Source organism: Mus caroli, unplaced genomic scaffold (genome assembly GCF_978045245.1).
Source record: "Mus caroli unplaced genomic scaffold, Mus_caroli_1 scaffold_9, whole genome shotgun sequence".
Classification (NCBI taxonomy): Eukaryota; Metazoa; Chordata; class Mammalia; order Rodentia; family Muridae; genus Mus; species Mus caroli.
Genome location: NW_028227264.1, coordinates 52291077 through 52305044, shown reverse-complemented (window position 1 = coordinate 52305044; position 13968 = coordinate 52291077). Strand labels below are relative to the sequence as shown.

At 39.2% G+C, this 13968-nt stretch overlaps 1 protein-coding gene across 2 annotated transcripts in view; it reads left to right on the top strand.

The window, feature by feature from the left end:
• Man1a1 (mannosidase alpha class 1A member 1) overlaps window positions 1-13968 on the top strand; it is a 172776-nt gene that overhangs the window by 41509 nt on the left and 117299 nt on the right. For both annotated transcript variants that reach the window (XM_021173671.3, XM_021173672.3), the window contains exons 3-4: window positions 3416-3512; window positions 8376-8491. In XM_021173671.3, coding sequence (XP_021029330.1) covers window positions 3416-3512; window positions 8376-8491 — 213 coding nt within the window. The remainder of the gene's footprint in view (window positions 1-3415; window positions 3513-8375; window positions 8492-13968) is intronic.

Genomic DNA, 13968 nt, shown 5'->3' with positions numbered 1-13968 from the left:
TTATCACAGCAACAGGTGACCTTGTATTCTAATTTATAAGTATCTATGAAAATGTCTCTCCCGGTAGACTTGATCTTCTGAGTGCAGAATGAGCCCTAGTACTTAAACTGGCTCAAATGCTAGTGGTTAGCTCCATTTTCTTAGGCACATGGTTTAATTGCTATATACCTTTGGTTTTTATGACATTCCAAAGATTCCCCATGGTGTCCAGTTGCTGTGAACATGAAGGCAATCCAGGTAAAGTATAAGACCAATGTATATACAAAATAAAGCACAAAATGTTACATACTCATTAACTAACCTGACCTATTTTCCACCCTGCGCATTCTTTTACAGAACCCTCCACTGTCCGGTTGCTTGGGTCAAGGCAATATCTTATATAGCCAACAGGCTTCAATTTTATGTAACTGATCATGGCTTTGAACTTCCAATCCTCCTACCTGTGCCCCCAAGTACTGGAATTCACCATGTATCACTATGGCTGGATTTTATAATTTTAAACAAGGCAGCATGTTTTTCTGTGCAAAAGCTATATGCTATTTTTAAGCCATTGATAGTACTAGTTATCATTCAGTTATAATTGAAGCAATTAATAACTTTAACCTTTTTCATTTGTTTTTATGAATATATTCCAAAGCTCCTGAAGTTTTAAAATATATTTGGAAATTCATAAAATGAAGAGTTTAGCAAAAAAAAAATACATTTGATGGAGGGTGGATAACTAAAGAAATAAAACTGAGATACCATCTCAAGGTGTCTTGTGGATTTCCTGTACCTGTTCTTTCTGAAGCCTGTTGGTTTCTAGTTTCTGTGATATGCGCACAGATGACTTTTGACATAGGTTTAACATTTATGAACACACGACTGCATATCATTTGTCAGGCAGTGTGCTAGGTGCAAAACCACAAGCCATGCTTCTTGAAGCCAGCCATGAGCCATATGAGAAGTTGTGACATTGATATTTTAGATAAGCAGCAAGCGGCAGTTTCTCAGAAGCCAACTCATTTGTGCGTCAGTTGGCATCCTGGGCAGAAGTCCAGTCACCTGACCTCAAGTCCTTTGCACTTGCCTATGAAGTTAATCTCTACAGGGAAAGCCTTGAAAACATTACCCTATACACAGTTCCTAATTGCTGGAAGATCCAGGCTGCTACTTGAAAGGAGTATTCTGTTACAGGCACTTTAGAGGGAAGTGATGAAGTATGCTGGTTCCTCCTGCCCTCAGGCTTTGGAGCCAGGCCAGTGTGCATATACTTGCTGGATCCTTGACTGTAATGTCATGACTCAAGTCAAGTTTTATTTTGGTTTTAAGTTCTGCGCGTCAGTCTCCTTATCTATCAAACCAATATGGTTTGAGGATATGTTTTAAAGGGTTCTGGCAAAAATGGGGCACTGTGCTGAAGGGAAACATTTTACCTAGTATTTCCAGAAGGACATAGAGGTTCTTCGTAGTTGTTTCTAGTACATTAACATGGTAAGAGTGGAAAAATAAAGCAGAAGACAGGTAAATGAAGGTACTTGTTACTGTGTTCACAGACAAGATTAGACTCTGTTTTGACTCAGGTTGACCGTACTGAAGACTTTTCATAGCTGGCCCTTGAATGTTACCTATAGTTTTAGTAGTTATTGTATAAAAGCATGTTTAGATTTATTTCATTTCATTTCATTTTATCCTATGTGTGTGCTTTCTGTTAATATATGTATGTCTGTCAGGTCCCCTGGAAATGGAGTTGTGGATAGTTGTGACCTACTATGTTACTGCTGGGAGCTGAGCCTGGGTTCTCTGCAAGAGTAATTAGTACTCTTAACTGATAAGCTGTATTTCTAGCCCTGAGTGTGATATTTTTAAACAATCTTATAAAATTTGGAACCAGATGGGGTCATTTTCATATCCTGTCCATATATTGATGACTCTTACTATAAGATGAGCTTCCAAACGCTGACACCATTGCATACACTAGCAAGATTTTGCTGAAAGGACCCAAATATAGCTGTCTCTTGTGAGACTATGCCAGGGCCTAGCAAACACAGAAGTGGATGCTCACAGTCAGCTATTGAATGTATCACAGGGCTCCCAATGGAGAAGCTAGAGAAAGTACCCAAGGAGCTAAAGGGAACTGCAACCCTATAGTTGGAACAACATGATGAACTAACCAGTACCCCGGAGCTCTTGTCTCTAGCTGCATATGTATGGAAAGATGGCCTAGTCAGCCATCACTGGAAAGAGAGGCCCATTGGACTTGCAAACTTTATATGCCCCAATATAGGGGAATGCCAGGGCCAAAAGAATGGGAATGGGTGGGTAGGGAAGTGGGGGGGGGGGTATGGGGAACTTTTGGGATTGCATTGGAAATGTCATTGAGGAAAATATGTAATAAAAAATATTAAAAATTAAAAAAAAAGATAATGGCATGAGTAGGCTTTTGATAATTAAGGGGTCCTTAGCTCTTTCAAAACTGTATAAAAATAATTATAATGCAGGCCTGGTAGCATAGGACTCTAATCCTACCAATTTAGGAGGCTGATTGGAGAGGACTGTGAGCCCAGCCTGGGCTATGTGGTGAGTTCAAGTTCAGTCCAACTTAATGAGATCCTGTCTCAAAATAAAAAGTAAGGGATCCAGAAAATTGGATGGGTGAAGGAGTGCCTGTCTCTTACGTGCAAAGCCCGGGGTCCAATTCTCAGCCCTTAGAATAGTAGTTGTTACACATAGTCTTTGAGTCATAAGATGTTTTATTCAATCAACTTATGGGACAGCTGGTTGCTGGTTATATTTTTAAAATGTCTTTATTGGTCTTTAATTTGCAAATAGATAGGATCTATCTCCAGTTAACATGTGTGTATACAAATATATATATTTTAGTAAAGATGGATCATAATACATGAAAGGTTTTCAAACTAATGAAATAACTGTAGATTTTCAGATTCTTCTCCTGTACCTATTTCAAAGTACTTTTTCATATTTCTTGGTCAAAAAACACTGACAAATTTAGGGTGATAGCCTTGAATATTTGTCTGTGTAAACAAAATAGGAAGGACCTCGTACAAAAATATGAATTTATAGTTTCCAGATCTAATCTTTTATGAAAGTGGAATAGATATAGGAATGACTCATCGTTGTAATATAACATTTCTGTTGTCGAGGACTGACTTTTAAAGATATATATATACATATATATATATATGATTAAATGGATTCCAAAAAGGAAAATTTGTATTTGTAAGGATAAAGATGTAATGCATATGTTCTGTTCATATCTACCCTAATTTATACCATCATCCTCTTGATTAATGGTCAGCCTTTCAGACTAAGCATTGAGTTTTAATGCTGTAACCTTCAAAGCCAAAGTATATGATGTATCTTGTATTGAAAACATCCCAGTTCAAACTGTAATCTCGTTTTTATCTCCACACAGATGATGACCCATGCTTGGAATAATTATAAACGCTATGCGTGGGGCTTGAACGAACTGAAACCTATATCAAAAGAAGGCCATTCAAGCAGTTTGTTTGGTGAGTACAACGTGCTTCAATTTAAGAGTTTGGTTTGGTTTGGGTTTGCTTTTGGTTTTTGAGACAAGGTCTTATTCTATAGCCCTTGCTGGCTTAGAATTGAGCACATAGCTGGCTGTCCTTGAACTCATGGCATTCTTCCTGACTTAAAACTTCTGCTATACCTACTTTTCTATTGCTGTAAAGAGTTACTTATAGAATAAAGAACATAATGGGGGCTAATAGTTTTAGAAGGTGAGTCCATGACCATCATGGTAGGGAGCACCATCATGGTAGGGAGCATCATCATGGTAGGGAGCACCATCATGGTAGGGAGCATCATCATGGTAGGGAGCACCATCATGGTAGGGAGCATGGCATCAGGCAGGCAAGCAGGCATGACACTGGAGTAGTAGCTGAGAACTTATATTCTTATCCACAAATAGGTGGCAGAGAAAGACTAACTAGTAATGGCATGGGTTAGGAAACCTCAGAGCCCACCCCAGTAGGAGACAAACCTCATAATCCTTCCCACCGAGTTCCACCACCTGTGGTCCATTTATTCAAGTATATGACTAAATGGGGCTCATTCTCATTCAAATTACCACACCTTCCTAGAGATCCTAGTTGTGAACTACCACTCCTGGATTTTTACTTACAGTATCTTTTTCTCTGAGTTCCCTAAACTTATTGATGGTTAGAAAGCTTGCGAGGTTCTGTGATTTGGCAGGATCTCCATGTTGCTAGGAAACTTGAACCCTTGCTGGCACTATGGAAAAATTGTATATAATGCATCTTTTAGAAACAACCCCAGCTCTGTTGTCAGAGAGACCCATATAACTGATGTCCAGGGCTGAATTCTAGGAATGGAGTTGCCCCAGTAGGGACCCAACAGTTCCCTGGTAATTCTTGTATGTTCCTGTTGTATAAATCTGTTTCATTATGAATAAGCTGGCTGGGGCAGTGGGCTCTAGTGACCCCCTTCTGTAACTCAGTTTGAGATGTAGCTTTTTTGCTGTTTGTGCAGTGGAAAACAAGGCGTGTGGATTAGGCCAGCTGTTTCAACTTCCATTTATCTGCTCTTTGCTGTACTGGCTTGGTCCTCACAGCAACACTCTGTGGTTGGTCCAGTGAGTACTACTAATGTTCCTCCTGTGGAAAGAAGGAAACCAACAGAAATGTTGATGGATTCCCTTGAGCCAAGACCTCCTCAGGGCCCCTCCTACTGGGCTTGCTTGCTTTCTAGCTCTCAAAATTGTAACTGTAAGTAATGGGGATCTGGAAAAGAAGTATTCTGTGACTGTTGACCTCAACAGCATGCCCTTCTGTATCACAACTCAACATGTTAAATGATACCAGTTCTTATAACAAACAACAATTTCTGGTCACACTTACGGAACAAATATCATAAAGTGGCACACAGCAACATGTCATTTAATCTCATTTTTATGTACCAAAAAAAAAAAAAAACCATGGAGAAGATGTTCCTCAGAAATACGGACTTCAGTGTTAGTGACATTAGACTGCACATTCCTGGTCCTGGTACCCCACTTTTCTGTCTCCTTAGGACTTTTTATGAATTTAGCTCCGGTTCTGACACTGCTGCTAAGGGACATAATCCAAGTCTTTGCAAGAGTTGATTATCTAGTGCAGCCACCTGTGTGTGCAGTGTGTGTGTGGGGAGGGTAAACTGAATTGTCAAAGCATGGGGTGGTTCAGTGGACACATGGGGTTCTAGGAGCCATTGGGGTCTCGGGAAGGGAGAAGGGCGTCCCAGGGAAGAGTGAGTGGAAGAGGCTATTCTGATGATTCAGTTCCAAGACAGACAGAGAGCTTAAGCTGGCACTGCCTGCCACAGAAGTGACTTCAGACACAAGTAGAGTAGTGTCTCAGTACTCAGTGACTAGGTTCCATGAAAGAGGATGGGTGCAAGTTTGAGAGAGAAACTGAAAGCTCATGGTAAATCAGAGGTCATTATCATTATAATGTTTACTATTATAACATTTAATAAACCTGAATCTTGGCTGAATAGATGGCTTAGCTCTTGGAGAGGACCTGGATTTGATTCCCAGAACCTACATAGCTGGCTGGGAATTACAGTTGTCTCTAACTTCCAATGGATCTGATGCCGCCTTCTGGCCTCCACAGCCACTGCACATGTGGTTCACAGACACACGTGAAGGCAAAACAGCTGCACAAACAAAATAAATAAATAAATAATTTTTAAGAAGTGATGTCATTTTTACTTTTGTCTTTGTGAAGGGTGATCGGACAACTCAGTTATATGTTAGTTTGCTGTAATCATCATTGAGTAGATTTCTTGGTTCTCTGCTAAATAGATCAATGGTTTCAATAATGAAACTTTAAAAACATACCAAGTCTTTTTGTTTTTACAGTTTCTACTGGATCTATTAGTTAAAAAACAAAACAAAACACTTTTTATAACCAATATAAATACATATATTTTACCCCAAAATGGCTTTAAATATTAATATAGCAGAGTGAATTGTTAATAATCAAATGGTATCAAATTAGAATAGGCTCCAGGGGATTTTTCTTGTATAATAAAATCAACACTTGGGACTTAGTGCAAAAATTAAAACGTCTTGGTTTTGAAGGTGAGGAAAACGTTTCATTGGCTTCTTTAGACACATCTGAACCAAAGTCTTTGTCTGTAAGGAGTATGTCAACCTGTGTATGCTTTCAGCAGACCACAGAAGAAAGGAACAGTTTGTCTGCCTTCACCCTGGTTGTTGCTGGTGGTTATTTTATTTATGTATTTTTTTTCTTCAGTGGCTTATTCAGATTTGGTCCCTAAAAGCAGGCTATCAGAAGGGGGGACAGTCTGCTCTGTGAGCCTCCTCTCTGCCAGGCATTAGCATCTGGGGAGGCCTTCAGCACCAATGCCGCTGTCTGCTGGCTGTTTCTTTCCAGTTACTTGAAACTCTCACCTATTTGCCAGGGAAAGGAAACCGGGCTCCTCCCTTAGGCTAACATGATGCTAACAAACATGAGACGTGACCCGAGGAGCTTCTCAGTGGCACTTAAAGAAGAAAGCCGAGCTAGCGTCTTGACAGAATTGCTCCTCAAAGGGAACCGTTTATGTCTGATCAGTTATATTAAGTATAACAAAGAAGCTTCTAGTGGCTGAGGTATTAGAGATCAATGAGCACATGAAACTGCTATCGTGTTTCCTGATGTGACCTGGAAACATTCCCTCTAGTGTTTCTCTTGACTCCATAGTTTCGTCTCAAAAATAAACCCTGTAATTTTTTAGAACACTGGATGGGAATAAACAACGACACTAAAACTTTTCTGCCTTTCATGTCCTTATCATTATGTAAGATTTAAATTTACTCTGATTTAGAAAGTAGAATATTTTAATGTTCCATTACTTCTAGCTTCCTAAAGATAATTTCTCCACTTATTAGTTGAACAGTATGTGCACTGAAGTGTGTTCCATTTCTGTTTATGGATCTGCACTGACTAAATGCAGTAGCCAGGCACTGAATACACTACTACTGTCATACAGGGGCATAGTGTGGAATAAACAACCCATAATATCTCTCTTCTAAGGAGATGTGTCGACTAAAGGATGGCAGAGAGGGATACGAGCCTGAGAGGTATAGAATCTCCATGCAGTGAGAGCTCAGAGGGAATAAACAGAACCTGGGCCTGACTAAGCAAGAGAAGGGAGTGGGGATGACTCATACTCTCATACACAGTGGGGATTTCGTGTCAAAATACAGAGCTCCTCCTACTTACCCATGCTTTTGTTTTTCTGGATTTTAGTCACCTGTGGCCAACTACAGTCTAAAAAGATATTGACGAAGAGTCTGAAAATAACCCTTATGCATTAAACAGTACATAATCCTGAGTAATAACCTGAGATTATGGTCACTTCCTGCCCTGTCTTGCCCTGGATGTGACTCATCCCAGCATCCACACAATGTGTTACCTACCTTGTCAGTCATTTGGTACCCATTTTGCTCCCATATCTCTTGGTGTTTCATTTCTTGTATCCGAGTCATTCTTATTTCACTAATGGTTTGAAAGTGCAAGAGGACCATGCTGAGACTTTGGGAGTGCCAAAGAGGAGCCAGAAATATTTCCTTTAACAGTGAAAGTACTTGATATTCAACTTAACATGGAAAAAGAGGCAGGGGAGAATCATAAGCTAAGGTCGTTCAGAGCTACAGTCAAATGAATTTTCTGTCCATGGAACTGGAAAGAAGGAAAAGGAAATCTGCATTGGTTTTGTAGTCCCACATCAAACTGCAAAAGTTATGGCCGCAGTGCTTAAGTGTTGAGACGGGAAAGGCATTAAATGTATTTATGCTTCAGAAAAATGATGGTATATATGAGGTTCAGTGCTATCTGCTGCTGCAGGCATCTCCCAGGGTTCTGGGAACATATTGCCTGCAGATAAAGGGCGACTACTGCAATGATTTAAAAAAAGAGCCAGGCATGGTGATAATTCTACATTTAGCAAACTTCACATAGGCACACTCCAGCGCAGCTACACAAAAATTAATGACAACTGCCCCTTTGCTTCAGGCTTATTCTTTCTTTTCTTGTTGGAGAATGCAATCACAAATGAAGTTTCCAAGAGGTTTAGTTTGTACAACTTGGAGCAAATGTTAAAGATGAGTGTTCATAGCCTGTAACCTGTGAGAAAAAAAATGGTTTGATGTGGTGTATTTTTATATTTTATTTTTTGGAAGAAAATAATACTCTATTCAGTATTACTGTTCATTAATAAATTGAGGATTATGCTCAGTTTTTTCTAGGTATGGTCACATATTTTGTAGACATTTTCATATACATATGGACATATGTATGTGTATACATATATATTGAAATGATATCTTTGGTATTTTTCAGGCAACATCAAAGGAGCTACAATAGTAGATGCCCTGGATACCCTTTTCATTATGGGTATGAAGACTGAATTTCAAGAAGCTAAATCATGGATTAAAAAATATTTAGATTTTAATGTGGTAAGTTCAAGCTTCTCAATGAGTCATTAGGTTTTAGCCTATCTCTACCATATTCATATAGGAGACTCATTGTTTGTTCTAATCTATGCTAATAGAAACAAATTCAACTTTTTAAATGTGTATGTGTGTGCATGTTGATCTGTTTACAGGAGTATGTGTACATAAGGGAAATAGAGGGTAGTGGTCATTGGCTATAATTCATCCAGGCTGGCTCACTTTTCTTTTTCTTCCTATAGTTTTTGAGGCAGGGTCTCTTACTGCCTAGAACTTGCCACCTTAGGCTAGCTAGCCAGTAAACCCAAGGATCTGCCTGTTCCTGGCTCTGCACACGGGGATTACACATAAAGGCCACCACACCCAGCTTTTTGACTTGGGTTCTGGGGGTCAAACTCAGGTTCTCCTGCTTGAAAAGCAAGCACTTTACTAAGTGCTCTCTACAGCTTTGAATGATGAACCTCTACAGAGAACAAACACTCTTAAGCTCTATGCTTGTTCAGTTATTGTGCACAGCATATATCCTTTTTGCTAAATTAAGGGTAAATCACATCAAAAGAAATAAATATTTAAAGTTGTCTACATTCTCAAATCCTCTTGTTCAAAATACTGTAGAAACCCTGTGAGGTGGATATTGAAGCCTCTAAGGTTTTCTCCAGAGCATATGGCTGGCTGTATGCTGGAGTCATGACTGTCACTGGGCTGTGTGCCCAGTGCTTAATCCTGACATGGTACAAGGCATCAGCAGCCACTGTCACTTAACTCGGGCTTTAAACACTGTTCAAACCACTAACATCTAGATGTGTGTGCATAAATAACAGTTTTCAATTTCTTTGTATATGTACCTTCTTGGCAAATATCCTGAGACCTAATGTACTCTGAGGGAACACGATAATAAAGGGAGATGGCTCAAGTGTTTGATGACCCTTGGCTAGAAAGGACTGTGTCTCCTTGGATCTGACTGGTCAGCCACTGTTTTCCCTCATAAGGATGTTGGCAAGGAACTTGATCTAGGGAAAAGGAAGGACGTCAGCCCTGACTTTTTAAAAGTCCTTAACTTATGGCTGTATTGTTGATATTATTTTAAAGTTGAGATTACTTTGCAGAAATCTTTGCAAGCCTCTTGTCTAGCTAGGAAGTGTTCACTTGTATCTGTGACTCTCCACAGCCAAGGACTAGTATCTGTGAATCCCTACAAGAAGCATAGTACATGTTGAAGTGGGATGGAGGAAGAGAGGACTGCTTCCCACCCTGCTGCTTTGTCACTCCTTTGTTCCCATGGAAACTGGACATCAGCGTTAGCTAGAGCATTAAAGATTAGTAAAAATGTGTCTTTATCCATCACTCTGAATTTAAAAGATTTATAAATTGCAACTTTTAATATTTCATTCTTCCTTCTTTGATTAGATGCTATGCATGCTATATTTAGAAGGCTTTATGGACAGAAAGTTTATGCCTACCTAATCTTTCTGGGAACTGATTGTAGAATACCAGAGAGATAATATCCCAATACTTCAGAATTTTGGAGACCAATAAGACAAGGTTTTTTAATTTTTTAGATTTATTTATTTTAACATATATGAATGTTTTACTTACATGCATATATGTGCATCCATGTGCATGCCTGGTGCCCAGAGATGGTCAAAACAGGCAGTTGGGTCCCTTGGAACTAGAGGTATAGATGGTTGTGACATATTATATGGGTATGAGGAACAATCCTTGATCCTTTGCAAGAACCAGTGCTCTTAAATGCTGAGCTACTCTCCAGCCCCATGTTATTATTTAAATGTTGAGAAAAAGTGAGCATAAAGAGCTGGTGGTGCAAATGTACAGAGTTATGATAGGGGGCGTTATGTGGTAGTCTGCTCATATAAATGGAAATAAAAAATGAAAAATTAGAGTATAAAATGTTCCCTTTTTATGATTATTCCTTTAGTAATACTTGGTCTTTGTTTCCTTGCTTGCTTGCTTGCTTGATTGCTTTTGTGGTGCTAGCTATCAAATCCAGGGTCTTGCATGTGCTTGTTCATTGCACTGAGCATTGTCTGAGCAATGCTTATTGTTAGGAATGACTCCAGCTACCTACCCCACACACTCATCTTTCAACTATGGCAATATATCTTCTACACCTAGAAACTTTAATAGTGCTAGACCTATGAGTAATCCCAGGCCCATTTTCTGATTCTTGTGTTGGTCTGTCTGATACATGCTGTGTTGTCCCAAACCTCTCCTAATCCTACAGCAGTTCTTTCCTCTGAATGTAAGGAATGAAGAGACTTGGAGTGTGGGAACTATTTTATTTTTCAAAACTAAATGCAGAGACCTCTCACGGTAATAGTTAAACATCACTGTAGTAGAAGTTTGAATGGTGGCCTTGGGCCACTAATTAGGTGAAAATAGAATTTTTGAGGGCTACAGGAACCCCTGAGAAGCAAAATGAATCTAAATAGTGAATATAAACTTATGTAGAAGCCAAGAAACTGTGTCACTTCACCTCCTTTGTAAAGGAGCAAGCTATCACTAAATGTCTGTTAAGAGATTGATTTTTTAAAGGTTTAAATTTTAAACTAAAAACATATGTTTTAGTGCCTTGGTATAAACAGCTATTGATAATCTGGCTATGATTTACAAACATTCTTCTACAAATTGTAGCCATGTGTCTCGAATTTCTGTTTATTATTTTGTCAATCTATCTATCTATCTATCTATCTATCTATCTATCTTTCCCCCGTGCCACTTGTGTGTGTGTGTGTGTGTGTGTGTGTGTGTGTGTGTGTGTGTGTGTAGTAGTAGTAGTAGTAGGTATTGTGTATGTTTGGGGATTCACACAAGAGAAGTTGTATCAGGACACTGGGTGTCTTCCTCTATCACATTCCACCTCATTTCCTTGAGACAAGAACTCTCATTGAACTGGAGGTTTACCATTTTGGCTATGCTACCTGACCAGCAAACTACTGGGATCCTGCCCCCACCCCAGCCCACCTGCCCACACATACAAAGTATTCTGGTAGTAGGTATATGCATCTCTGCCCAGCTTCTTGTATGGTGCTTGCCATTTGAACTCAGGTCCTTATGCTTGCAAAGCAAATGCTTTACCCACTGACCATCTCCTCAGCCTTATACTATTCACAGCATGAAGTGACTTGAAACAATTACTGAGCCTCTTCATCAAAATTACCATATTTCCCCATTAAAAAACATGCTATCAGGTGAAAGTGTAGCTCAGTTGGTAACGTGCTTGCTTAGCATGCACAAAATCTAGGCTAAATCCCCAGCACCATATACAAATGAATGCAGTGGCACATGTCTGCTAATCCTAGCACTCAGGAGGTAGAGGCAGGGGGATCAGAAGTTCCAGGCCAGCTTCAGCTACATAAAGAGTTCAAGCCAACTTGGTCTATATAAGACATTTTTGTTTTGTTTTAACACATGTATCAATAATACAGAGTTAGAGCTTCTCTTGTTAAAAAAGGGTAACACCTAAGCTCAGGGAAGGCATATGAATTATTTTTTCTTCTTGTCACTGAATGATATGGGTCTTTAGCACAAAGATTTCTCATTACTTTTATAAGCCACACGTGAGAGCTTCAAGTGATTGCTTCAAAAACCACTTGATTTTTTTTCCTTCAGAAAACTTTGAGAATTTAATTTAATTTTGCATTCATGGGAGGGGAGAAGAAAGTAAGCTTTACCTGAAATAGAAAAAACAGCATTTCATTTTTAGAGATAACATGTAATAGTCTAGCCTCGAGGACACAACATGGCCTGCATTGAAGCTAACACCTCTTCCTTATAATACATTTTAACTGGAAGTCCAAGAGTTTCTTGTTTTGTTGGGTTTGTTTTTAAGTTAATGCATATAAATGCATCCAGTGTGACTGCACAGGAAGAAGAAATAGAGCTGAGACAGAAACACGATTGCTGGGGTTTAATCCTAGCATCTCTAAGTGTAGATAAGTCCTAAAGTTGAGAATAAATGTGTGTCCATGCAAAATACTCAGTTTATAGCACTTAAAATTTACTTTACCAAATGCTTTTCAATGGGTTCATACTGCCATTCACTAAAGCATAGCAAGTTGATTCACTTGGTAACGCAAAATTGAAGCATCTTTTAGGACTGGTTTTAAATAAATCATTGGGTTCATATGACTTAGGGAGTAAGAGCCTGGGCTTCTTTGGTGGAGCTGTGTTCAGCCTAGGTATCGAAGAGGCATACAGGTGGGACTGAACACTATTAGAATAGACTCTGATGAGCTTCTTGATTTCAATTCAGTGTAAGCCCAGGATGAAAGAATCTAGGCTGTCATTTATTCTCATCCATTCATTCATATGCTAATTATGTGCCAAGCTCTTTCTAAGGACTTACACTTCAGGAGCTTCTCTAACTGGAAAAATGGACATCTTCCGTTCAACTTGGTTACCTTAGGAAGACATTTAGAAAGGCAGACAGGCCAGAGGGGCTGTACCTGGTTAACACCTGATGATTGATTGATTGATTGATTGATGCTGGTTGGTGTTTTGCATAGGTTATTTCAATCTCTTCAGGAGGGCAGATTTTTGTTGTTGTTGTTTGTTTGTTTTGCTTTTATAGATATACATAGTTAATTAATCTTCCCAAGGCTGCAAAGCAAACAGGAGATATAATAAACAAGATGTGACTACTTCATTTGCCCTGTTTTTTTTCATGGTGAGGAAATACAAAAAATTGAGAAATACACAGGTCCTAAGAATCTGACTTAGACATGTAATCTTCATATTCCAGTGCTTATTCTGTTCATATTCCAGTGTTTATCATTTAGTAAGAATTCAATCAGTGCTAGTGAAACAGAGAAGATGCCCGGCTCAGCCTACTTCCTGACTGTATGTGGACGCCTGAGCTGGGAACCCTGCTCACAGACTGCATTGGCACCTGTGCAATTGGTCATTTTTACACAGTTAGTGTGCAAGAACAGGAATCTACACAACATGAACCTGTTTTCAAACATGTTTGTGGTGGCTACTGGAACGGGAACATGTTTCTGAGTGAGTGCTAGTTCAATTCAATTTTGAACTTCTCCATAGCACTTGGGAAACATACTGTATTAATTAGAAAGCACTAAAAATTATCTTTAGTAGCAACTTTTATAGAGGTAGACATTTTCTCTGGGTAGCAATTCCTCGTACAATGTCTCTGAACACAAAAGCTCGATGAACTGTGTTCTTACACCGGCTTTGTGCACTGCAGGGAAGTAGTACTTGCTGGGCGAGGTGGGGCTTTCTTTGGGAAAGACAAGAATGCAGTAGGTTATCTTGCTCTACACTAACACTGATGCTGAGAAGTTCGGCAAATTGCCAGGGCTGTGCACGATATGTAATAAATCCAGTACATTTTACGTGATAAAGGTGTTGGCAGAAAGGTGATTTTTTTTCTGGTGTTTTGCATTTGTTTGTTTGCTTATGGTTTTGTTTTGTTTTACTTAAAGATATACTATAAACATGTTCAT